Source organism: Peromyscus eremicus, chromosome 13, assembly GCF_949786415.1.
Source record: "Peromyscus eremicus chromosome 13, PerEre_H2_v1, whole genome shotgun sequence".
Taxonomy (NCBI): domain Eukaryota; kingdom Metazoa; phylum Chordata; class Mammalia; order Rodentia; family Cricetidae; genus Peromyscus; species Peromyscus eremicus.
This window is the reverse complement of record NC_081429.1, coordinates 8918413-8944972: the sequence shown is the minus strand read 5'-3', so window position 1 is coordinate 8944972 and position 26560 is coordinate 8918413. Positions and strand designations below refer to the sequence as shown.

The 26560-nt window shown below is 46.6% G+C and overlaps 3 protein-coding genes across 3 annotated transcripts; all 3 read right to left on the bottom strand.

The window, feature by feature from the left end:
• Positions 1–5161: 5161 nt before the first annotated feature.
• On the bottom strand, positions 5162–6341 carry LOC131923404 (olfactory receptor 9S13-like). Its single transcript, XM_059278420.1, has one exon. It carries the CDS (start codon positions 6131–6133, stop codon positions 5162–5164), a length of 972 nt encoding a protein of 323 aa, XP_059134403.1. The 5' UTR covers positions 6134–6341.
• Positions 6342–13263: 6922 nt separating this feature from the next.
• Positions 13264–14214, bottom strand: LOC131923611 (olfactory receptor 9S13-like). The gene has a single exon (XM_059278733.1). The coding sequence runs from the start codon at positions 14212–14214 to the stop codon at positions 13264–13266; it is 951 nt and encodes a 316-aa protein (XP_059134716.1).
• Positions 14215–24373: 10159 nt separating this feature from the next.
• Positions 24374–25345, bottom strand: LOC131923436 (olfactory receptor 9S13-like). Its single transcript, XM_059278468.1, has one exon. The coding sequence runs from the start codon at positions 25343–25345 to the stop codon at positions 24374–24376; it is 972 nt and encodes a 323-aa protein (XP_059134451.1).
• Between the last annotated feature and the right edge of the window lie 1215 nt (positions 25346–26560).

Below are 26560 nucleotides of genomic sequence, written 5' to 3'. Positions count from 1 at the left end.
GCCTCGAACTCACAGAGATCTGCCTGGCTCTGCCTCCCGAGTGCTGGGATTAAAGGCGTGCGCCACCACCGCCCGGCAATTAGCCTGTGTCTTTTTATAGATGAATTGAGACCATTGATATTAAGGGATATTAATGACCAGTGATTGTTGATTTCTGTTATTTTTGGTGGTAGTGTATGTGGTAGTGTATCTTTGGGATTTGCTACTGTGGGGTTATCTATTGCCTGTGTTTTCATTGGTGTTTTTGACTTCCTTAGGTTGGAACACTCCTCCACTGTTGGTGGGAGTGCAAACTTGTTCAGCCACTTTGGAAATCAGTATAGTGGTTTCTCAGAAAATTGGGAATCAATCTTCCTCAAGACCCAGCTATACCACTCTTGGGCATATACCTATGGAATGCTCAATTAAAGCACAAGGACACAAGCTCAAATATGTTCATAGAAGCATTATTAATAATAGACAGAACCTGGAAACAACCTAGAAGCTCCTCAACTGAAGAATAGATAAAGAAAATGGAATACACAATGGAATACTACTCAACAGTAAAACCCAATGACATTGTGAAATTTGCAGGCAAATGGATGGAACTAGAAAATATTATCCTGAGTGAGGTAACCCAGACCCAGAAGGACAAGCATGGTATGTACTCACTCATAAGTGGATACTAGATGTAAAGCAAAGGATAACCAGACTACAATCCACAGCTCCAGAGAAGTTAGCTAACAAGGAGAACCCTAAGAGGGATGCATGGATCGCACTGGGAAGAGGAAATAGATGAGATCTCCATGAGTAAACTGGGGATGAGGGGGGCCAATGGAGGGTAGTGGGTGGGGGATAAGAACATAAGGGAATGGGATGGTAGAGCTGGAACAGGGATGGAATGGGAGAGCAATAAAGAGATACCATGATAGAGGGAGACATCATGGGGATAGGAGAAACCGGGTGCTAGGGAAGTTCCCAGGAATCCACAAGGATGACACCAGCTTAGACTACTAGCAATAGTGGGGAGAATGCCTGAGCTGGCCTACCCTGGTAATCAGATTGGTGAGTACCCTAACTGTCATCATAGAGCCTTCATCCAGTAACTGATGAAAGCAGATGCAGAGATCCACAGTCAAGCATCAGGCTGAGCCCCTTGAGTCCAGTTGAAGAAAGGGAAGAGGTATTCTATGAGCAAAGGGCATCAAGATCATGATGGGGAAACCTACAGAGACCTCCAAACCAAACTAGTGGGAACTCATGAAATTTAGACCAATACCTGTGGAGCGTCCACAGGACTGGACTAGGCCCTCTGCATAGATGAGACAGTTGTGTAGCTTGATCTGCTTAAGGGGCCCCCTGGCAGTAGGATCAGAATCCATCCCTTGTGCATGAACTGGCTTTTTGGAGCCCACTACCTATGGTGGGACACATCGCACAGCCTTGATGCAGGGGGAGGGCCTTGGACCTGCCTCTACTGAATGTACCAGTCCCTGCTGAGTCCCAATGGGAGGCCATACCTTGTTGGAGGAGGGAATGGAGTGTGGGTTGGGGGAAGGCTGGAGGGAGGAGGGAAGAGAAGGAGATCTGTGGTTGATATGTAAAATGAATAAAAAAACCTTAATAAAAATGACAGAGAAAAATAAATAAGAAGTGAGAAGCCCTCATGGTGGCCAACTGTGGGGATGCAGGGCTGTCTGTCCTGATGCTTTTTTTTCTCTCTCTTCTGTTTGTGATTCTTCACCAAGTCTAACTGGGTCTGTCCTGCTTGGGATCCCAACAGCTCTAAGAAAAGGAAGGCAAAGGAACTCTTCGGGAAGCATTCTGAATTCGGAGTGTCCCTGGTGAGCAACGTCCTCATAGTAAGTTTTTTTATGACCACACACTGTAACTGCCAAATTTCTCTAAAGTGGTTCTTAATGACACACTACCAGAACATTCCATGTTTATCCATCTGTCTCCATTTTGATGGGTGTGTTAAGTATATAACATAGATCATTTAGAATTCCAGTAAGTTTCCAGGGGATTTCAGTCTATTCCAATTCAGCTTACTGTTTTCTGTCTTAGGCATTTGATAGTATTCTATGTTCTGTAACTGTGATATCAAAAAGTTTTATTTTTGCAGGCTCTATTTCTCCTCCTGTTCTTATTTTCATAAATCAATTGACATTGTGCATACCATTTTAGAACTAGTTCACTCCTCTGCTAGGAAAATCCAGTCAAGACTGGACTAGTCTTGAATACATAGTCATGATGGTGTTTAATCTTCAAAGCTAGAGACTGGAAGAGGCCATAAAAGGATTGTGGGATTTGGGCAAGATTTTTCTTCCTTGACCTGAGAGTTAGGAACTAATTAGGGAACTTTAGAGTTTGTAGCTTCCATCCTGGAACTAGAAGGGTAGATATCCTGGCCACGACTCTGAGGCAATGCCATCCAAGACAATCGGGTGATAGGGTCCAAGAAAGCCTATGCTGCCATATTAGATTGCCACACGCCCCTCAGGAGGCCAGCTAGCTTCTTCTTGAAAGAGTTCATGATATATCAGGGCCTTTGTCACATCCATTCCTCCTGATACACTACTTACTGTTAGGAACAGTTAATGATGTATTAAAACATTTATTTATACATAGCTCTTTGGTGACATTGTGGAAGATGGGCTAGGAAAGGCATGGTGGAAGCAAGAGCAGCCAAGACCTGAGTCTGGGAGAGGGAGAGGGAGGTGGAGGTCTATTATACTTTATAGTTTATATTGAATTATATGGCAAAATCACCCAGTCAGTGGAAAAAAAAGAGGAAAGAATGTAGAGAGGACCTGAGTCCTACATTATACAGCAGGTCAGATGAACACATGGAAGGGAAGTCATGGAAAGAGACCAGAAAGAGAGAGGGAAGAAAATTTATTTAGAGAAATATTGACACAAAGCTTCCTCTATGAGGAGCAGAAAAGGACACCCCAATTCAAGAAGCTCTAAAGATCCTTCAGAGGCTAGAACTAACAATGCCTACATGAGGTAAATTATCAAAATACAAATATAAAGGGGAATTTTTAAGGCAGCAACTGAAAAGCAACATTATATTCAAGGACAGACAAGATACCATTGGTTGTTTCTTGGCATTTACTCTCTAGTCTACATGTAATAATAAAGGCAAGGGAAGGGGTTTTCCAGAAAAAATTGATAGCAAGGGTGTTTCTCAGAACTGATCTAGCTTACAGGAAGAGCTGGAAGAGGCTCCCCAGGTGGAAAGATTGCTAAGGAGCAGCACAAAGCATCTGAAAATATACATCTCCATCGGGAAAGCTGAGAGGTTAGAAGCTACTGCCATGTGGCACAGCAAATGAGATCAGGGGACTAGAGAAAAGAGACTTTCAAAAAGAGGAAGATTGGACAGTGTTGGAAATTACAAGTGTGCATTAGAACTGGCGAAGACTGGAGAGGACTGAAGAGTGGAGGATGTAGGACACTCCATGCCCACTACTAAAATCAACTAGGCAAGCTGGGGTGGGGGCAGTAGGAGGTACAGGGGAATAAAGGAAGAGAAGACAGAATGGAGAGAATATCATTAAACATGAGATACATGCCACTCACAGAGCAGAATGTTCCAGAATAGCCCAAACAAAGGAAGACTTTGATACCAACTGGACAGAAAGCCAGGGAATGAGATTGGAGTCTGGAAGCTGAGACCAGATGGCCACAGGAAGTAAATGGAGACCCACAGGGTGTTGTGGGAGGGGAAATGGGAAGAAGCCTTCAGCCCTGCTTAGAGGTCATTCTCTGCAGGCTTCCTGGACAGGTACATCAGGAGAATGAGGGCTGGGATCAGACACACAGGGCAGGGACACAGACCAGCCCATGTCTGGAGGACAGCTGGCTGGTGAGACACAGGATAATGGATGGATGTGAGAAAGGGAGACACATCCCAGAAGGAACACCACCACAAACCAAGGACTGGAGGGATGAGGATGGGGAACAAGACGGGGAGCCCCTTGGGAGGTCAGACTCAGGCTCAGGCTCTTGGCCAGTGCCAGAGAGAACCTTCATTCAGCAGAACTCCAGAATCTGCAACAAGAAAATGATGTTCCATTCTCCACTCCTCACACTGTTGTAGCCACTGAGACTTCATCCCTATGTGGAGACATCTGTGGTGATCAAGGAGTCCTTGATAAAGTCACACGCTGCTAGACCAGGTTCTTTTTTTTAGTGCGTAAAGCCCCCTGATGGAACATAGATAAGAAACAGACATCCATTATCAACTTTTTAAAAAATCATTTAATTTTATTTTAAGTGCATTTGTGTGACGGTGTCATGTCTCTTGGAACGGGAGTTATAGACAGTTATGAGCTTCCATGTGGGTGCTGGGAATTGAACCCAGGTCCTCTGGAAGAGCAGCCAATGCTCCTAACCCCTGAGCCATCTCTCCAGCCCGTCCAGGCCAGGTTTTAAAGGTTCCCTGAATTGTGACTCTGACTGAGGCTTCATACTGCTGCAGGTTGAAGGAATATGTTGGAGCCAGTGCACTATGGGATTCTCCTGCTTCCAGCCATGCACTGTGATACTCCACAAGGGCAGCTCCATGAGTGGAGGAAGGTGGAGGAGACAAAAACCGTTGGCAAGCTGAAGAGGAAGTCTGCCATCCCTTTAGCCCATCCTTATACTAGATCAATGTAAGGATGGGTCAACACACAGCTTCTAAGGGCCACAGTCTTAGATGCTCAGAGGGAAGTTCCTACCACACTGACATTAGATTCAGTGATGAATGAAAAGGAAAGGACCATTGAGAAATCTGTTGTCCTGTAGTTCATTGGGAGATGTTGCCAATGGTTCTCATGCTGTTCTCAAGGACTCTTGTCTTAACTCTGCCTTCTGTCAAACCAAAGTGAAAGGGATTCAGGCTTCTTCCAAGTATGAACCATTTGCTTTGTTATGGCAAACAAAAATGCCTCATTCACATTTTTGTAAATGCTTGGAGAATAATATGCACTCATGAAAGAGGGGGTAGATAGTGGACAGATGGGTGTGTTCATGGATGAATGGGTAAATGGATTAAAGAATGGAAGAAAGGAATAAGGCAGGAACATGTTAAACCAAAAAGCAAGAGAAACTGGATAATAAAGAAAACAGCAAATTAAAGGCACCTAGTGTCTGCCAAGGATGGTTTCTTTCCATTATGCTGACACGATCCCTACTTGCCTCCTTTCTCCACAAGGCTGTGTCTCTGACCCAGCCTCTGCAGGGCGTCCTTCACATCCTTGTTGCGCAGACTGTAGATGAGGGGGTTGAGCATGGGGATGACCAGGGTGTAGAAGACAGATATCACCTTGCCCTGTGCCATGGATGCCACTGCTCCTGGCTGTGCATACATGACAAACACAGTTCCATAAAACAAGGACACAGCCGTCAGGTGAGAGCCACAGGTGGAGAAGACCTTGTGCCGCCCGGATCCTGAGTGCATCCTGAGGATGGTCACTGTGATGTAGCCATAGGAGACCAGGACAGCTAACGTGGTGCTCACAATGATGAACCCACAGAGGCCGAAGAGAAGGAGTTCATTGAGAGCTGTGTCTGCACAGGCCAGCTGGAGCAGTGGGGGCACGTCGCAGTAGAAGTGGTCGATGCGGTTGGAACTGCAGAAGGGCAGCTGGAATGTGAGGCTGGTCTGCACGATGGAGTTCAGGCAGCCTCCACAGTAGGTACCCAGAACCAGACGAACACAGGTCATAGAGCACATAGTCACAGGGTACCTCAGAGGACTGCAAATGGCCATGAAACGGTCATAGGCCATCACGGCTAAGAGGAAAGCCTCAGTGGTAGCCAATAAAGAGAAAAAGAAGAGCTGTGTGGCACAGCCCTCAAAGCTGATGACCTTGGAGGAGGAAAAGAAGTTGGCCAGGGCATTAGGGGCAATGACAGAGGAGTAGCAGAGGTCGACAAAGGACAGGTTCTTGAGGAAGAAGTACATGGGGGAGTGCAGGCGGGCATCCAGGGTGATGACCACGATCATGGTGAGGTTGCCAAGCATGGTCACAATGTACAGGGCCAGGAAGACAGCAAAGAGCAGGGCTTGGGTCTCTGCACCTCCCCCAAAACCAACCAGCACGAACTCCTGCACAGACACTGCCGAGAGACTTGCATTTCTGTGGAATGGTGTGGCCATGAGTGGGGACAGATGCGAGGAGGTAGATGGAGACAGCGAGAGGGAGCAGATCTCACCGGTGCCGTTGGATGTTCCACAGGCTGCAGGAGCCTGTTGGTGACATACTGTCCCCCATGCAAGAGGTCGCTAGCTCCTCTGATCTCCTTCCAGTTGAGCTAGGATGACCTGAAAGGGGACATTTTCTCTGACTTTTTTAATTCATGAGGTTGTGCTGAGCCTTGTCTGTACAGGAAGCTGAGCTATGCATCTGAGGAGGCAAAGAGACGTCTTGAGCTGTGTTATTCTCAGGTGCAGACAGCTTCAGCATCCTTCAGCTGCCTCCGGGTTGTTTGCTCATCACCTCCAGGGACATTCCTTCGGGACGTCATTTGTAGAGCTGCTCCTAACCCCACCCTAAGCTTCCATCTTACTCACTGACCATAGAATGGACACGAGGATCTGCTGGCCTCCCAGCGACTGGGGTGGGTGATCTTGTCATCATCGCCAGGCATGAGTCAAGGTAGGAAAATGGCCCTCACCCCGAGGCTGTGCCTTTGTCCCCTGCGGGACTCTGACCTCACCGAGGTACCTCTAACCCCAAGCCTGGACCACAGTCACAATCAACATGCAGAAACTCTGCTTGCTTGAGGATATGAAACGTTCCTGCCAATCAACATCTATATGTGATAAGTGGGCAGTACAGGCCTGTGCTCTGAGAAACAGCAGGACAGGTACTCATGCATATTTGGGACCCGCTCATGGCTTCCAACCTGATCTCACTGCCAACTCTGCTACCTGCTTTACTTCAGCTTTAGGAGTTTAAAACATTATTGTCTTTCTAATTTGAAAAGCAGACAAAACTGGCCTCTGCCTAGTGCCTTTTGCCCTTCTGTGGCTACTTTCTCATCATCCTAGGGTCCACAGCAGTAGGACAGGAGCATCCTGTTTGGGACTGGCCATGTATCACTACTCTGAAAATCCCTGAGATGGATTCAGGAGGCTGCTGTCATTAGGAGCTTGGCTAGATAGGGACAGGTGTCTAATTTACTTAGCCTGAGGTTTCAAGGAAGTCTCTGCTCAGTTATTGCAAAACCCACCACTACCATCCTCCACAGACCACAGACAGTGGGGACATGGATCTTGGAGTGCCCATTTAATCCTAACATTTACGATGTAGCCAACTTTCCCAGTGCAAGCTCAAATGAATACATGGGCCTTGACACACCCACCAGGGGTCTTGGTACTGACCACATAGGTTTCTTCCATGGTAAATGTGATGGAAATGCCCATGCCATATCTGGACCTTTGCTTCCTGCTGGAGCAAAGACACGTCTGATCTCTCAGTTCAGTAAGGGCTCAGGGTGCCCACAGGATCGGTGGAAAGAGCAGCTGGTTGGCAGTGAAGTACCAGCCTGTGCTCACTCTCCTCAGCCCTGCCCCTCCTGAGCCAGCTCCATCACAGCCTCTGGTGAGCTGGCTTTATTCCACCTGACTGCAGAAGCGGAACTTTTGTCTAACAAGCTAAGCCTAGGGTGGATGCTCCAGTACTACCAACTTCGAACTGGCCAAGACCGGGGCTGTTCAGGACAGGAGAGTTTCTGCTGCTGAGACAAGTCATCCCTTCCTCCTGAATGCTGGCCCCGCTGCCTTGTAGCCGTGGAGTCTCCTACACTTGCAGGCCTGACAGTCCCACACTTACCATTTCTAGGTGAGAGTCCAGTCTGCAGCAAGATCACACAGCCAACACCTCTCTCCCAGGATCCTCGGGCCGGCAAGCCTGGTCTTCACTGAAGATGGGCATCAGTTTCTGTCTGTTCTTAAAGTTATTTATGGCTTTCTTGGCAGTGGAGTGAGGTGAGTGTAAGAGGGCACCTGGGTCCCCATGAGGGTCTGGTATGTACGTTCTTGCTGTCTCAGACTCTGGTTCCTGTGAAGAGGGAGGGCTCCTGCCTCCTTTGCCCAGGTTCCCCTCAGGTCCCTCTTAGATGGGCAGTGTGTGTCGGGTTCACTCCGCTTGGGAGGATTCTCTGCATCTGGCAGGGTTGGGACTTTTGGCCTCCAGTGTCCAATTAGGAAGACACTGTCCTCTATGATGGCTGGAACTCCACCCCGACCCCTGGGCTCCAGAGGTTCAGAATTGGCTCTGGCTAATCTCTCCCTTACCACATCTTCTCCTGGTTGATTGGCAGGAAGTTTTGGTCCTCAGAGACCCGGAGAAGGACCATCAGAAGTATGGCTGAGTCAGCTCAGAAGGACCAATGCCTAGAACAGTCATCAAGGCAATGCAGTTTGGCCTCTAGCTATGGCTCTTCCTCTGCTGCTTAAAGAACTCAGCTCCTTGAAACATACAGCTCCTGCTTAAAGGAAATCAAAATCCATGCCAGTAGTAGTAACAGCCATCGGAACTAAGGGAAAGTGCTTCTCCTGGACTACAGTGACCCCTGTTTCCCTCAGCTGTTGGCCATGTGTTCCCCAGGTGACTGCACACCCGTGGCTTTGGCTGGCATCTTTATACATCTGGATCACAGTACTCACTTGTCCTACACTTGACACGAATCCCAGTGCTCACATCTTTTTTAATAATTTCATTTTCAGGCTACATACATGTGTTGAACAGCTTTCCCCTCACACCCCTAGACCCACCCTTCACTTAGCTCACTCCGTTGTTGTGACTTCTCTCCCCAGACAGTTTGACTCCCACTTCCGTGACATATGTACATGCATGGTTTAACGTGTCTATATAAAATCTAGGATCCACAGATCAGAGGAAACATGGCACTTGTCTTAAGTTACTCAATAAGATTATCTCTAGTTGTATCCATTTTCCAGCAGATAAAATAGCTTGGTTCTTCCTATGGTTGACAAAAGTCCCACTGTGTATGCATACCATATTTTTGCCATCCATTCCTCTGCTGCTGGGCACCTCAGTTGGCTGCATGATTCGGCTATTATGACGGGTGCTGCAGTAAACAGTGATGTGCAAGTGTCTCTGTGATGCGTTGACTTAGAGTCCTTCAGGGAAACGCCCAGAAGAGCTGCATCTGGATTCTGTGGAGATCTGTTGTTGGTTTTTCAAGAACCCTCCGTGCTGACTTCCATAGTGACTAGTTTACATCCCTACTAGTGATGTATGGGGGTTCCCTGAGGTCCACGTCCTCACTAGCATTTATTGTTTTGTTTATTCTTAATGACTATCATCAAGACAATTTCATTGCATTAACAAAATTGTCATATTCTGAGGTAAAATTGAATTTTGGTGTTGTTTCTTTTAAGATTTTTTTTTTATTTTATGTGTATTTGGCTGTATGTGTTTGTGTGCACCACATGTCTATAGTCACCACATGTGTACAGTGCCCACGTGTGTGTGTGTACCACATGTGTATAGTGCCCACATGTGCGTCCACTAATGTGTATAGCGCCCATGTGTGTGTGCACCACATGTGTATAGTGCCCGTGTGTGTGTGTGTGTGTGTGTACCACATGTGTATAGTGCCCGTGTGTGTGTGCACCACATGTGTATAGTGCCCACGTTTGTGTGCACCACATGTGTATAGTGCCCATGTGTGTGTGTGTGCACCACATGTGTATAGTGCCCATGTGTGTGTGTGTGCACCACATGTGTATAGTGCCCATGTGAGAGTGCACCACATGTGTATAGTGCCCACAGAGGCTGGCAGAGGGGGCTGAATCTCCTGGAACTGGAGTCACAGATGTTTGTGTGCTGCCATGTGGGTGCTGGTTCCTCTGCAGGAGTGCCAAGTGCATTAACCACTGAGCCACCCCAACCCCCTCCCGGGAGCCTTAATTCACATTTCCCTGATGGCTGGTGAAGCTGAGCATTTCCTATACGTTTACTGGCCATTTGTGTTCCATCTGTTGAGCAATGTCCATTTGTTTCATCTCTCGATTGGGTTATTTGATTTTGTTGAAACATATTTCCTTCTTTTTTATTGATCAAGAATTTCATACAGGAATATATTGTTTTTTTTTTAATAAAATCCATACTCCAAATCCATGCTCCCCCATCCCTCCCATCCCTCTCCTGTCCCAGCTTCACGAGTGCTCATGCGCGTGCTCTCTCTCTAATTCACGAGTTCAGTTAGTGCTGCCTGTGCGTACGGGTGTGGAACTGTCTGTGTATGTGCAGTTTAGGTTCTGGGTTTGTCTTTTTTTTTTAGTTTTTGTTATATTCTAAATACCAATCCTGTCATATTTATAAGTTGAGAATATTTTCTCCAATTCTGTATCTATTCACTCAATTAATTGTGTCCTTTGGTAAACAGAATTTTGTTTTGTTTGTTTTAATTTCATGAGGTCGTATTTATTAACTGTTGGCCTGTTCTCCTGAGAAGCTGGAGTCTTCCTGAGAAGGTCTTGCTGATAGTTGCCTCTTGATGGGTGCCTGGCTTTGCTGCCTCTGTCAAGCCCGTCTGTGGGTGACGAGGGTACCTCCTCTTCCTTCCTCTAGTGACAGCCAGCTTGACACGACCCCTTCTGTTCTGGCCTGGGATGGATCAGGAATGGATCATCTGTGCTTCTGCTGTGTTTCAGCCATTTGTGTCCTGAGCAGCATCCTATGTTATACAGCAGTCAGCAACAGTGCTACTGTTTCCTGTTTCCCTTCAGAAACATGGAGTATGTCTCCTCTGCATGGCACATGGAAGCCTGGGTTTCCCATCCCTCAAAAAAAAGTTGTTCTCAACCATCTTCATACAACATGTCTGGTGGACAAGGTGAGCTTGTGTTTAGTGAGCGCATTTATGCCTCTCGGTGAGGTTGTACCTATGTTCCTGTGTCTCACATGTTTGCCTTTATGTTTCTGAGAACTGTCTCCCTAATGAAGTGTCCTTGAGCCCAGCCCTACCACAGTCCCTAGGCTAACCAGGCTCCACCATGACTCCTGTGATGGCGATGAAAACATCTGAGCCCAGCACGAAGGAAACCCCTGCTTGGGCCGTGTCCCCGCCAGACACCACTTGCCTCAGTCTTGCCCTCCTAACCACGTTCTCTGTTTGGATAAAACAATATATCTTGCTCCAGGGTGGTGCCCAAAGGCCCTTGGGAGGATGGGCGAGTTCTCTTTGTGTGTTGCCCATTTCAGCCAACTAGTTCTTGTGGCCCTGGCTCTTGAAATAGTCATCTGATTAAATTTTTATTTTTAAGTTGTTTTAGAAGCATATTTTTATGTTTTATTTCTTTTTGAAAACTTCATACAGTATATTCTGACCCTATTATTTCCCCTCCCCCAACCCCTTCTAGATCCTCACCTCCTTCCCTACCCACCCAATCTCCTGTCTTTTCTGTCTCTTAGAAAAAACAAAAAACCCAAACAAAACAGCAAAAAAAGAAAGAAAAAGAAAAAGAAAACCATTTCTACCATCACTCAGTTTAGCTTTTCTTCAGTAATTCTACCTTTTCACTGAGTTCTGTTTTCATGTCTTGCGTTGCCTTCCTTATTCCACGCCCTTTTGGTATTCTTTCCATGGAGTGTGTCCGTGTCTTCTTTGAGTTGTTCAAATGTAGCTATCACTGTTCTTTTGAACTCTATCAGGGAGACCTTGGAGGCCATTCTCACTGGGGGCCATTATTATAGGATTAGTCCTTTTGGAAGAGATGTGCTGTCTCACATTTTGGGGTTGTTTCTGTTTTTGTAAGGGAAGTTGAACATCTGAAATTGGCTGGGTGAGTGGAACTGTGGGCCTCAGGCTGAGGGGTGCTTATCTGTCAGCACGGGGGTTAGGCAGAGCTACACAAGTCAGGGGAGAGCCTGCTGGGATGCCTTACCTATTGGCACTAGGTACTGTGCAGACAGAAAGTTTGGGCCCAGTGGTGGGGTCTGAGAACTCTTCTCCTGTCAGCACTAGGGGCTGGGCAGGCTGGGCAAGTTTGGGCCTGGTGGTGGGCCCTGGGGATGCTTTACCTGTTGGTGCCAGGGGTAAAGTGTGTAAGGGAAGTTTGGGCAGAGTCTCATGTTAGCCTTACATGCCATTTGGTTTCGCTGTTGGCTTGTGTCTCTGAATTGCTGTTCTTGTTGTATGTATATTTCCATGTGATACTAACACAGAATTTTGATTTTCCCCTCTCAAACTAATTATCTGGGTGTTTTCTTTCTTTTTTTCTTTTATGTATTCTAAAAAAAAGAGTTAGTTATCCAACATTGCCACCTCAAACCCATCCTAGCTAAAGTCCAGAACTGCAGGACTTAGGGTCAGTCTGGCTTGGGACTGCATCGTTGAGGTTTATTTGGGCTGCACAACAGCAACAGCAAAGGTTTTAGAGTGAACTGACCCAGGTAACACGTGATCCTAGTGCATTCGGTTCCGCCATAGGCTTAGGTTCAACGTTCCTGCAGAGACTGGTAAATCTGCTTCGCTGTGTTGGTGTCCTGACCAAGGTTCTAATGCAGAAGTTGCATAAATGGGTATGCTCCTAGATGCTGTCTGGGCATATGTGTTATCTGGTGTTTACATCATAAGCAGTCTTCCCCCGAAAGGATCTAGTTCAAATTGACATATAAAATGAGAGTTCACATAAAATTAGCCCAAGTTTTCTTTAGCTCATAATGTAGCAGGTGTTTTAAGAAAGAAACCCAAGCTCCAAGCAGTCCCAATGGGCTGGGCTTAGCCACCTGTTCCAATATGCCCTTTACAGAGTCCAGTGATGGCTAGAGTGAAGGAGAGGAAGTTTGACAATTGTAACTACACTGCCGAGAGTGGACAGCAGGTCTAGTGACATGAGTCCATTTCTGGGGTACCGACATGAGTTATAGTTGAATAGGACAGGCATTGAGACAGAGGACAGCAGTGTAGCTCACCATGGGGCTCTCCATTCTACAGAGTGGCCTAAGAAACCCCTCGCTGTTTGAAGGAAAAGCTGGTTCCCAGGGGGTGATTATTTCTGCTCCAAGGAGCAGCCTCGTCCTCATGGATAATTGTCCTAATATAGTAGTGTCTATCCCATGAGCCTTTGCTGTTTGTGATGGAAGGAGGCAAACAAGGGTTCGGGAAGGAGGAGAGCATACAGGAAGCTACCCAGAAGCAAGCCGGAAAGCAAGACTCAAAACACACGTAAACTGTTCTAGTAATGAGATGTGTCTTCCACACAACCATTCCCTCCATTCCCAGACACCGTCCCTTACTGGCCGCCTTCCTTCACACAGCTCCACATCTCTGTCCCAGTCTCTGCAGGGCGTCCTTCACATCTTTGTTGCGCAGACTGTAGATGAGGGGGTTGAGCATGGGGATGACCAGGGTGTAAAAGATGGAGACCACTTTGCCTTGCTCTCTAGATGCCACACCACCTGGCTGGCCATATATAGCAATGCCAGTCCCATAAAACAAGGACACAGCTGTCATGTGGGAGCCACAGGTGGAGAAGACCTTGTGCCTGGATCCCGAGTGCATGCCAAGGATGGTCATGGTGATGTAGCTGTAGGAAATCAGGATGACTAGTGTGGCCCCCATTAGAATGAAACCGCAGATAGCAAACATCACCAACTCATTCACAGAGGTGTCGGCACAGGCAAGCTGGAGGAGAGGGGGCACATCACAGAAGAAATGGTCGATGCGATTGGAGCGACAGAAGGGAAGTTGGAAAGTGAGGCTGGTCTCCACAATGGAGTTGAGGCAGCCTCCACAGTAGGCAGCCAGCACAAGGCAAGCACAGACTGTGGGGGACATGGTCACTGGGTAGTGCAGAGGACTACAGATGGCCACGAAGCGGTCGTAGGCCATCACGGCCAAGAGTAAAGCTTCAGTTGTTCCCAGAAAGGAGAAGAAAAACAATTGTGTGGCACAACCAGCAACACCTATGACGTTGGAAGAATAGAAGTTGGCCATGGCTTTGGGGCCAATGACAGAGGAGTAGCAGAGGTCAACAAAGGACAGGTTCTTGAGGAAGAAGTACATGGGGGAGTGCAGGCGGGCATCCAGGGTGATGACCACGATCATGGTGAGGTTGCCCAGGAAGGATACCATGTACAGAGCCAGGAAGACAGCAAAGAGCAGGGCCTGGGTCTCTGCACTTCCCTCAAATCCCACGAGCACGAACCCCTGTAAGGACACTGTGGAGAGACTTGCATTTCTGTGGACTGGTGCGGCCATGAGTGGGGACAAATGCAGAGAGGATGGCAGTGGAGGCAGAAAGGAGACAGTCCTCCCCTCTAAAGTCATATGTGCCATGGAGTACCGAGACTCATCAGGGACATGCTGCCCACAAACTAAGAGGCCTGGATCTCCTTCCGGATAGACCAGTGTGGCATTAAAGGAGACATTTCCTCCAACTTACATAATTCATGAGGCTGTGTTGAGTGAGCCCTGTCTGTGCAGAAGCCTGGGCTGGGTTGTGAGGATACAAAGATGGTTTCTGAGCTGAGTTTTAGGTGCAGACAGCTGTTCAGTGCTCCTCCACTTGCTTCTGAGTTGTTTGCTGTCCACCTGAGTGGACACTCCGGAGTGTTACCATTTTTAAAGTTGTCCCCAAACCCTACCCTGACATTCTATCCTACTCACCAATCATAGAATGGACAACAGAACCTACTGACCTCCCAGAAGCTGGGGTAGGAGACTTTGTCATCTCTAGGCTGGGCTCGGAGTAGGGAAATAGCTCTCTCCAGGCTGTGCCCGTGTCCCCTGCAGGATTCCTGACCTCGCCACGGCAGCTCTGACTCCAAGTCTGGTGCGCAGACTCTGCTTCCTTGAGGATGTGAGGAGTCCCTGCAAACGTCAAGAACTGGATATTGTGGTGAGGGTGTAACCTTACCTTCACCCAGATCCGTGTCCTGACAAATACCAACACTGGGGCCCACACGTGTTTAGGACATGCTCATGGCATTGAACCTTGTCTCACTGTCAGCTCTGTCTCTATTCTGCTTCAGCTTTGGGGCTTTCAGGGATCCTGTCCTACTTCCTCCAAGGGATGCCTGTGTCATCAGTACAGCTGTCCCCTGACTCCCACCCTGTGTCTCCCACACCTCACTATACTCATTGATTCAAGAATATTACAAGGGCCTCCTGCCCTTCCAAAAGTTGGGTTGTGTGATCCTATTCTTCCATCTCCTGGCTGAAAACAAAAGGCAGAGAGCAGCCCTTCCCAGGCTGAGGCTGAGCCATGTCCGTCCCATGCAGGACCAAGTCTTCTTATTCTGAACATGGAATTCAGTGGCCATCAGTGTGTGCCAGGGAATTCCTGTCAATGTCTTGTTGAATAGAACCTGGAGAGGAGATAGCCCAGTTCCAGCATATAAAAAACAGCAGGATGGGTCCTTGATATATTTGGGACATCCTTGAGCCCTCAAAACTGATCTCACTGCCAGCTCTGCTTTGTACTTCAACTCAAGTTTGGAGGATTTAAAAGATTGCACTCTTTCCCGTTTGAAAACTAGGTAGAGTTGGATCTGTCCAATGCTCTCAGACCATTCCTGGCCACTTTTTCTTATACTCACAGCACTGAAAGGCTAGGAGTGTCCTGAGTGGGGATGACTATGGTCACGACAGTATTGGTTCACACACAGGACCAAGACAGGAAGTTGCTATGCTGAGACACACGGGTAGATCTGTGTGATGTCTATTCTTTATCATTCTGGACATTAGGAAAGTTCTCAGGTCTGAGTGGGCTCATTTTTTGTGTCCTCTGCTCTCCTTCACATTTCACCTTCACACAGGAGTGATATGGTGGTTGGGGGCCCCCATCTGCACCCACCATGCACTACAAAGCTCAATTTTCTACTGTGGGCTCAAAGATGTGTGTGGAATTGTGCTCACACTCTTGACACAGCCACCAGGGATCACAGTACTGACCACACACAGGTTTCCATGGTAATGAGTGTGATATGGAAAGGAAAGCTAGTCCTTTGCTTCCTGTTAACCCCCAAACAAGCTTGCTTATCTAAGGACTGTTGTGGAATAGAAGGGAAGCATAGATTGAGGACATTTCTCTGCTGTGAGAGAGCCGGTGGTAGTGACTGTGAGGGAACAACCATTGCACACTCCAACCCTGCTCCTCATGAGCTGACAGAGTTACTTCCTCCTGTGATCTGCCTGGATGCAGAGCTTTAACTCACTTACCTGCAGAATTGGAGCTAGTGTTCAATAAGGTTGAGAAAGGCTAGGCCCCTCCAAAACTGTGTACTCTACACTGCCAAGGCCAGGGGTGACCAAGATAGAATATACCAGCTTACTGAGGCAGGCCCCAAGTGAACATGGCTTAGTCTACCCTTCTGAGCTCTACCTACATTGTTTCCTACTCCTCACAGGTGAGACAATGAACTTACCTTTCATAAGTAAATCAGGTCTACCCCAGGCTCACACAGCCAACACTCAAGCTCCCCGTGCCCCCGTGCTGCTGAGCCTGGTCTGTGATGGCTACATGGAGTGGACATTGGTTGATTATGTCCCTTAATCAGATCTTCCGTGGATTCCTGTGAAATAGAGTGAGGTAACTATGATCAGAGGTGGGTACCTGGGTGCCCGTGAGGGTCCTGGCTGTCCTGGCTGTGACAGGTTCTGGGTTTTGTAAAGAAGGAAGCCTAAGCTTCCTCACCTTGCCTGCTTTCCTGTTACTGCAAGCAGGAAACTATGTGGAGAGGATACTCTGCTAGAGAGGATGCTCTGGATCTCGCCATGGGACTCTTGGCCTCCAATGGCCAATTAAGAGGGTGCTGGCCCACTGACAGCTGGGAATCTAACTCTCTGGGCTCTACAGGTGGAGGACTGGCTGTGGCCAGTCTCTGCCTCATCACCATCCATGCCCTATGGGTTGGCAGGAAGCCTGCAGCTCTCAGGGACCCCTGGAGGTACCATCAGGATTACCGCAGAGACAACTCGGGAGCACAAGTCAGTGTAACTCATTAGAGCAGCCACCCTATGGGCAACGTGGCCACCCTACGGGCAATGTGGCCACCCTATGGGCAATGTGGCCACCCTATGGGCAATGTGGCCTCCTGGCCACAGCCGTTCCCTCGTCACTCTCTTCAACTTGCTACGTTGATGTGAGAAGTATGATGTTGGAGTCCTTCTGTAAGGTCGTTAGCTGGTCAATTCATTCCACCCTAAATGAGCAGGCATGGATAATGCTGGTGGGGGAATCAGAAAGTCAGACTGCTGGAAGGAATGTGGACAGTGAAGGCCCGGCCCACGAGGCCTGAGATGGGGTCATAGCTTGGCATCAACCACCAGATGGTAGTTTAGCAAATATACAAGTGCAAGCATTATCAGGTCATGAATACTTTCCACTCAGATTACAAAGGAATGTCTTGGGAGGTCAGACAACAGACAGCAAGGTTGCTACACCTGTGGGCAGGCCTTCTCAGTGTCATGTATAACACGAATTGCTAAACACATTTATTAATTAAAAAAAAACAGAGCCAGATATTAGGGTGAAAGGTGGAAGATCAGAGAAACAGAACAAGCCACAGCCAACTTCACCTTACCAACTCCTCAGCCTCCAGAGAGAGCTACTTCTTGTATACTCACACCTATAAACCTTCCTATTCCCTGCCATCTTACTTCCTCTCTCTGCCCAGCTATATCACTTCCTGTCTGTCTAGGCCTCCAGATCTCTATGTTTAATTAGTGCTGGGGTTAAAGGTGTGTGCCACCATGGCTGGCTCTGTTCCCAGTGTGGCCTTGAACTCACAGAGATCCAGATGGATCTCTGACTTTTGAATGCTAGGATTAAAGACTTGTGCTACCACTGCTTGGCTCTATGTTTAATATAGTGGCTGGTTTTTTCCTCTGATCCCCAGATAAGCTTTATTAGGGTGCACAAAATAAATATTGCCACAGCCATGTGTAAACCATAGGTTGCAATTGTGACCTCAGGGTATTGAGGCACATGGGATGTCTACTAGTCAAGGCTGTAGACAATGGGAGAAACTGTATGGACTCCAACATGCAAGGCCATGGGGGTGTGATTTCTCAAGGTTAGTGAAGCTCTTGATACCACATGCCCTTGGAAAAGAACCTTGTGCTAGGGGCATCTGATGGGTTTGGGTCTTATATTTTGTCCACCCTTACTTTCTGTGTTCCCATTATATCTTGTGGAAATGTTAATTCTATTTCATTGTGGTTTGGGAGTTCTATTGCTGTGAAGAGACACCGTGACCAAGGCAAGTTTTATAAAATAAATCATTTAATTAGGGGCTTGCTTACAGTTTTACAGGGTTACGTGATCATCATGGCGGGAAGCAGACAGGCATGCTGCCAAAGCAGTAGCTGAACATCCTAATCCACAAGCAGCAGGAAGAGAGAGAGAAAGCAGCCTGCCCTGGGTGTTTGAAGCCTCAAAGCCCACTTCCAGTGACATGCCTCCTTCAATAAGACCATACCTCCTAATCTTTCACAACCAGATCTAACTGGTGACTAAGCATTCAAATATATGAGCCAATGAAGGCCGATCTCACGCAAGCCGCCACAGGAGTTTATAAATTATTCTTGTTATAGAAAACATGGCTAAGATTTTACTTTCATTTTCAGTGGAGTCTTTGGTCTTTGACTTTTGAATGATGTTAGAAATGTTACGAGTTTGGGGACTTGTAAAGATGGCTAAGCTTATTTCCCATCATGCATTGAACATAAGCCTCGGGGGGAAGGGATAGAACGTTAAGGTTTGAATGCAAAACTATCCCTTATGAACTCGTATGCTGGTTTCCCCAAGACGGTGGCATCCAAGACTAGGATCCATATGAAGTGGGGTCTTACCTAGGGGAAATGGGTCACTAGGACACTTCTTGGATGGTGTACTTGGTCCCCACACCCCTTTCCTGCCCTCATTCCTGGTCACCATGAAGTTAAAAGTCTTTTTCTCCACTTCGCGTGCCACCATGATGTTTGACTCAGTATGGACCAATATGAACAGAGCTGAGGTCATGGGCTGATGCCATAAGCCAAACCAAATATTTCCTTATATAAGTTGTTTCGTTGAGGTATTTTTATAGCACAGAACTGACCAATATGCATTACAAACTCTTCTATGCATACTTCATCTGGCATCTCTAAAGCACCAGGGCTTTTCAAAGGGTCTTTATAGTGCTATTACACCCGCAGAAATAGAAGTCCCTCAAGTTATCTGTCAGTGTTCAAGTATCTGAAAGCTGTGTGTGGAGTCTGAACTGGCTTTACATGTCTCTGGAATCAGTGTCCTCTTAATACAGAATCGCCGAGATCATTTTCTTTGATTGGTATATTTCTGAGGTCAATGTCTTTAGTTCACCAGATCTTTTATTCTCTAGAATCTCTTCTACTCTGGGCCTGATGACTTCATCTCATGGTGTTGTGCGTGAGTTCCTCTGCCCTGTCTGTCTCTTGTCAATCACCTTTCGGTTCCAAATGCTTCATTGGGATCTAGTTGTTATCTCCACTACTGTGGCTACCATTGAGCAGCCTCACTGTGGCAGGCCTGGCTTCTTCCTTCAGGAGGTCTCTGGTGTCAGATTTTCTTTTATGATTGCATCAATCATCAATGAGCACAGTTTATTCCCCCCCCCCCCGCTCATGCATGGGTTTTACACAGTAATTGGGTGCATTTGTTATCCTGCTTCACAGCTGCAGAACTGGAGATGGCTGGTCCTCTCACTTTGAAACAGGCGTTGCTTCCTACTTGGCTGTGATGAAGAATTACCCACTTTTCAGTGATACATCATAGAGGGAGGGCAAGATAAGCACTCTCTATTTATGTATAATAATCAATTAGGAGATCAGCGTCTTCCAATGATATATTTGAGCATATCAACTTATATCTGTCAGTCTACTGAATTTATGATCATTCTTCACAATAAAACATTTATCTTTGACCATTAGAGTTCCCCTCAGGTCAACACTACACGAAATAAAATGTCTCTATTGAAACCAAAGTTTGTAAAACCAAGATACAATCCATAATCAATGTTTTAAAAAGAGGATGTGTTGCGAAGTACAGATAATAGAAAGAAAAAGCTGAAATGGGTTATATTGTAAACATACTCGAAAAGAAGGAGGAACAATATAAATATCTAGAAAAAACTTTATTTTAAAGATTAATTTATAGAGAGTTATTTCATATGAATATATTTAATCCAACAGATAGCATTAGCATTTTAATTTGAATATAAACAAGGTTTTAAAATTTGTAAAGTTGGGCTGGGAAGATGCCTAGTGGTTAAAATCATGTGCTGCATAAGCCTGAGGACTTGAGTTTAGACCCTTCCCTCAGCACCTACTTAAACGTTGGGTGTGGCCACACATATCTGTCACCCCAGTGCTGGGAGACAGGAACAGGGAAATACTGGGAGATTATTGGCCGTCCAGCCTAGATAAATGAATGGACTCCAGGTAAAGTGAAAGATGGCTCACAGAAATAATGTGGAGAGTGGTGGTGTACATACATATGTACACATGCATGCATACAACACACACACACACACACACACACACACACGAGAGAGAGACAGAGACAGAGAGAGACAGAGACAGAGAGAGCAAGAGAGAGAGAGAGAGAGAGAGACAGACAGACACCATACATAAAAGAGACAGAAAGTAAAATAAAGCAGAATCATGAATTTAAGAGGACATGCTTACTTATAAATTTAAATTTAAAATTCACCACAGTTCTCTCAGCAACTGATAAAATGGACAAAAACTAGCAATTAAGAGTTAGCATTGAACAAAGAATGATAGCCACTGGGCTTAATGACCTAGATAGAGCACTACATCCAGCAAGGACAGAATATAACTTCCTTTCAACATATAGACCACGGCTGAACTCACTGAGTAGTGTCCTAAAATCCATGGCTACCTGGAAACAGAGTGTGCCATCTGAGAGACAAGATCTTTGCAGCTACATTGGCCAATGTCTGGTTCCCCTGTAAACAGAGGTCAGGATGTGTAATACGAAATACAATAATAGAAATACATGTAAAGTGTGGGCAGAGATGGGATAAGGAAGCCCCAAGACAAGAAACACCACAGATCACTGGGAGCTATTCTATGCTGAGAGGACAAGGAAGAAATTTTTCTAGAGATGTCAGGGGCTTCATAGTGTTGACAACTTGATTTGAGACATCTGTCTTCTAGGTCAGTGGAAATCTAACCTTTCATGCTTTGTGTTACGGGTTCCTGAGACGCTGACTCTGCAGGAGAGAAGCCGTCTGCTTTCACCTGGTAACGTAAGCAATGCACCCACACCATTCTACCTCTCCAGTATTGTAGCTCTGTGGCTCCATGTCACAAATTTCAGACCTTGATCACACAGGGTCCCTATAAATCACCACCATCTACTGCTTTTGATACTACACAAAAACTTCCCTTTCTCTGAAGAGTCTTCTGATGAAGGTTGATAAGGCTGCTTTTTCAATTGTAAACAACACAGCAGTGAAGGGAAGTGAATTGCACTTAGGAAGACACCGGGGAGGCATTCTGCAAGCCTCATCAGTGATAGTGGTGAGGGCCAGCTGCAAGGACACAGGAGGTCCTATCCAGATTTCCCTTTCAGGTTTCAGTTCCTTACCAGGGTGCTGTGAGTCTAGCCTGCCCTATTATACTGTGCATGAGGACACAAGGTTGGACTTTTCTTGCTAAATATCTTTTGTTTGTTTGTTTGACTATTCCCATGAGCAACTACATCATGCTGAATCTTCCTTTCTTATCCACTCACCTGGCCAGATTTCTCTCAAAATGATGAAATAAATTAAACATCCAAGCAGGATTTGAGTTCTACCCTCACACCCCTCCTTGTTTTGATGAGTGCACTTAATCACTGCTAGTTACTAAAAATTCAGATCCCCCTTACCGACAATTTCCAGTAACATTCCAAAGGGTTCTTGTACCCAGACATTTGAGGCATCTTTCTAATATTTCTATGAACATACCCAAATACTGGCATTTCATATACTTTATAAACACGTTTTGATATTTGCAAGACATGTTCCTCTTCTTTGTTCCCATTTTCAAAAATCCCCGGAATTACTATTTGAGGTGTCCCATCATGTTGTAGATTAATTTGTTCAGGTTTTTTTTTTAAAAAAACAAAACAAAAACAAAACACCTGATCAAACATGACTGATTGAGTTTATAAGTTAAGTTGAATGCTGATCTTTATCCCGCATCATCCATCCGCATCAATATCACTGAACTTTTCCATTCTTCCTAAGTTGTTTAGACAATTACACATTTGAATATTTATTCTTAAATGCTGCCGAGTTATTACTGATAATTTTTGGAAAATGAACTTAACTTTTCTGGGTTTTAGTTTTTACTTCCCATATTTTATTACATTATTATATATTAGCATGATATCATAAAATGGCTTCAGGACAGGCAAAACGCTCAATGGATAGAATGGAGTCAAGGCACACACACACACACACACACACACACACACACACACACACACACGGATCCTGGGGTAGCAAGAAACTCAGTGGGAGGAGTGGAGTTGAGCAGCACAGGCAAGCATCAACGCTGGGGTGCAGAGGAAGCGGCATCGCAGAGCTGCTGGGGAAAACCACACCTGATTTTCTAAGAGGTCAGTAGTCATGTTGAGAAAAATAGAAGTTGCTATTATATCAAATCAAACATGAAAAATAATTTTATGTGAATGAATAAATAAAAATAATAATAAAAGTGTTTCAGAGACTCATTGACATAGTGGGTATCAGCTCGGTCCCAAAGGGTGAGAGACCCATTGGCTTAGAGTAAACCAAGCTTCTCTGGACATGACACAGTGCATTAACCATAAAGAAACAGATGGCTGACTCAAAACATTAAGTACAAGAGCTTCTGTTGAGCTAAAGACACATGATGAAGCACAGCCCCAAAGCAGAAATGCTATTGGAAAAGAAAACAATCAGCAGAGCCCCCCATGACCACATGTGTGAAGTGGACATGGTAAAAACATCTGAACAGGGAAGCTACAAGCAAAGCAACCAAGTGGTCACTAGATACATGAAGAGAAGTTCCCGATTGTTAGCCAACCAGGACATACACACTAAGCACAGGGAGTGTCCAAGCAAATTCAAACTAGTAGCTTCTACAAAAGATTAACTTTTGCATACCCTTTTCCTAAGCAACTGCACTTACAGCAATTTCCAACAGAAACCCTCTCACGTAGGAGACCGACGGGGCCATGGCAGCACAGCCTCAGCAGACAGTAATGACAAACCACAGCCATTTCCCCAAAAGCAGAGCATATGGTGTCCTCAAGCTGCAGTCACAGACAGCAGTAGACACCATGCAGCTTCTGCTGTACACAAGCACGTGGATTAATCTTGTGATTAATGCTGAGCAACAGAAATTGCGAACAAAGACAAATGCTTGGCTGTCTTATAGACTGTTTCCAGAAGACAGTGGGAACTATGGTAAGAATCTGGTTAAGTGTTGGAGTTTTGGCAGAAGGCCTGGGGTTGTATGGAGGATATTATGGGATTGTACATCTTTTCCCTAGCAACAGTGTAGTGAACTCGCAGGATTGTGGGTTTAAAATGAATTGATTTTAATATATGCATATATGTTCATATATAAGATGTATATATTCACTACCACATTAGTTTTAGACCATGGCTCTTTGTGAGAAAGACTCCATATTAGATGTTGTTCACTAGAGCTGTGGAACCCATTATGAGGAACACTTGGCAATGCATTCAAAGTTATTTTATGTGACTTGTAAAATTTTTATTTATGTGTATGTGTGTTTGGTAGTATGGACAAGTGTGTACAGGTGTCCATGGAAAAAAGTGGAAGTGGGTGTGAAGTCCACTGGAGTTAAGAGTTTGAGTCTCTTGACTTGGGTACTGGGAACTGAACTCTGGTTTTCTGCAAGAACACCAAGCACTCTTAACTGTGAGCCACCTCTCCAGCCGCTGGAGTTATTTTCGACACGTTTCATCTCAGTGGTGTGGAGAGAGCTGGAAGGAACTGAAGAGAAGTAGAAGACACTTTGGTTGTATGCTCATAAGGGGTCACTAAGACATGCCTAGCAGTGCATCTGTGGGGTCAGGGAGAAGGACTTGATATTAGGGATTTATTCTGTTTTGCACATTATGTCCAAACAGCTATCTCCTTTCATAGAAAAGAAAAAACCTCCTTCAATCCCAACAACTGTGAATCCTGTTCACTGCATCGCACAGCAGCAAGTGGCTTGGAACTTGCTCTCAGCACAGCGGTCTTCTGCTTCCTGCTTAGCCAGGACCTGGTCTGCAATGAGCCTTCAAGAACCATTGCAGAATGGGTGAATGGAAGAGATCGGAAAATGTTTCAGTGGAAATCTCCCCTCCAGCCCTAGGACAGCCCCTTACTGCCCACCCTCCTTCACAAGGCTAGGTCTTTGTCCTAGCCTTTTGAGGGCATCTTTCACATCCTTGTTGCGCAGACTGTAGATGAGAGGGTTGAGCATGGGGATGACCAGGGTGTAGAAGACAGAGACCACCTTGCCCTGCTCCATGGATGCCACTGCTCCTGGCTGTGCGTACATGACAAACACAGTCCCATAAAACAAGGACACAGCCGTCATGTGGGAACCACAGGTGGAGAAAACCTTGTGCCGCCCTGACCCGGAGCGCATCCTGAGGATAGTCACTGTGATGTAGCCATAGGAGATGAGGACCACAAGAGTGGTAGACACAATGATGAGCCCACAGATGCCAAACATGACAAGCTCATTGAGCGCTGTGTCTGCACAGGCCAGCCGGAGCAGTGGGGGCACGTCGCAGTAGAAGTGGTCGATGTGGTTGGAACTGCAGAAGGGCAGCTGGAATGTGAGGCTGGTCTGCACGATGGAGTTCAGGCAGCCTCCACAGTAGGTACCCAGAACCAGACGAACACATGCCATGTGGCACATGGTCACAGGGTACCTCAGGGGACTGCAGATGGCCATAAAGCGGTCATAGGCCATTACTGCTAAGAGGAAGCCTTCGGTGGTAACCAGAAGGGAGAAAAAGAAGAGCTGTGTGGCACAGCCCTCGAAGCTGATGACCTTGGAGGAGGAAAGGAAGATGGTCATGGCTTTGGGGGCAATGACAGAGGAGTAGCAAAGGTCGACAAAGGACAGGTTCTTGAGGAAGAAGTACATGGGGGAGTGCAGGTGGGCATCCAGGGTGATGACCACGATCATGGTGAGGTTGCCCAGGACAGTCACCATGTACAGAGCCAGGAAGACAGCGAAGAGCAGGGCCTGGGTCTCTGCACCTCCCCCAAATCCCACCAACACAAACCCCTGCAAGGACACTGCTGAGACACTTGCGTTTCTGTGGACTGGTGTGGCCATGAGTGGGGACAGATGCAGAGGGGTAGATGAACGCAGTGAGAGGGAGCAGATCTCACCGGTGCAGTCAAACGTGCCACAGACCACAGCAACCCATTCTCCACGTGCTGTCCCCTGTCCAAAAGTCTGCTACTTCTGTGATCTCCCAAACGATCTTGAGTGGCCTGGAAGGGGGACATTCCTCTGCTTTACTCAGTTCTCAGGGATTTGCTGAGCCCTCCCTCTGCAGGGAGGCTGGACAGTGCTCTCAGGACATGGAGAGACTTCCAGAGCTGACTGAGTATAAAGAGCCTTTCAAGGTCCCCGTGCCTGCCTCTTAGTCACTTGTCCTACCTAATCACAAAGACACCTCAGAGCAGCTCTCCTGGTACAGATGCCCACTAAGTCCACCCGCACCATTCAGGTCTCATTGACTCAAAATGTTCATGAGGACTTCCTGCCCTCCCCAAGCTGGGTGATCTTGTCCCCTCCAGGAAGGACTAAGAGTAGGGAAGAACCCTTGCCTGTTCCCTGCAGGATGCTCAGCCGCTCTAGCTCCATGTCTTGTCCACAATAATAATGTATAGATCCTCTGTTTGCTGGAGGATGTGAGGGTCTCCAGACAATGAGTAGATGTTGGCTATCGTGGTGAAGGGGCAGCTGAGACCCGTGTCCTGAGAAACAGCTGGACTGCATTCTAGATATCTTTGGGACATGCTTGTCATCTCCCACTGGATCTCACTACCATTTCTACTCCCCACTCCACTTCATCTTTGGAGGTTTATAAAGTCTTGTTCTTTGCCACTTAAGACCAGAGAGAGATGGCCTCTGGCCTTCTGACCACTTACAGTCACTTTTTCTTATTCACAGTGGTCATAGCATTGACTGATTAGGGATGTCCTCAAAGTGTCTGGCTATGATGACCATGCTATTGGCCAATAAATCAACACAGGGAGGTGCCGAACTGAGTGTCTTGGATAGAGAGAAGAGGGTGTCTGTTCTCCATTACACTGGAGCTTGGGGGACTTCTCTGGCCTGAGTGAGTTCATTTGTTATGTGCTCCTTTCTCCTCCATAGCTCACCCTCACACAGGAGTGATGTGGAGGTTGGGGGGCACATTTCAGCCCATCTCACCCTACATAGGTGATTTTTCTCACTGTGAGCTCAAAGGTGTGCCTGAAATGGCTTTGTATTCACACTCTTGACACAGCAGCCAGGGGTCACAGTACTGACCACAAA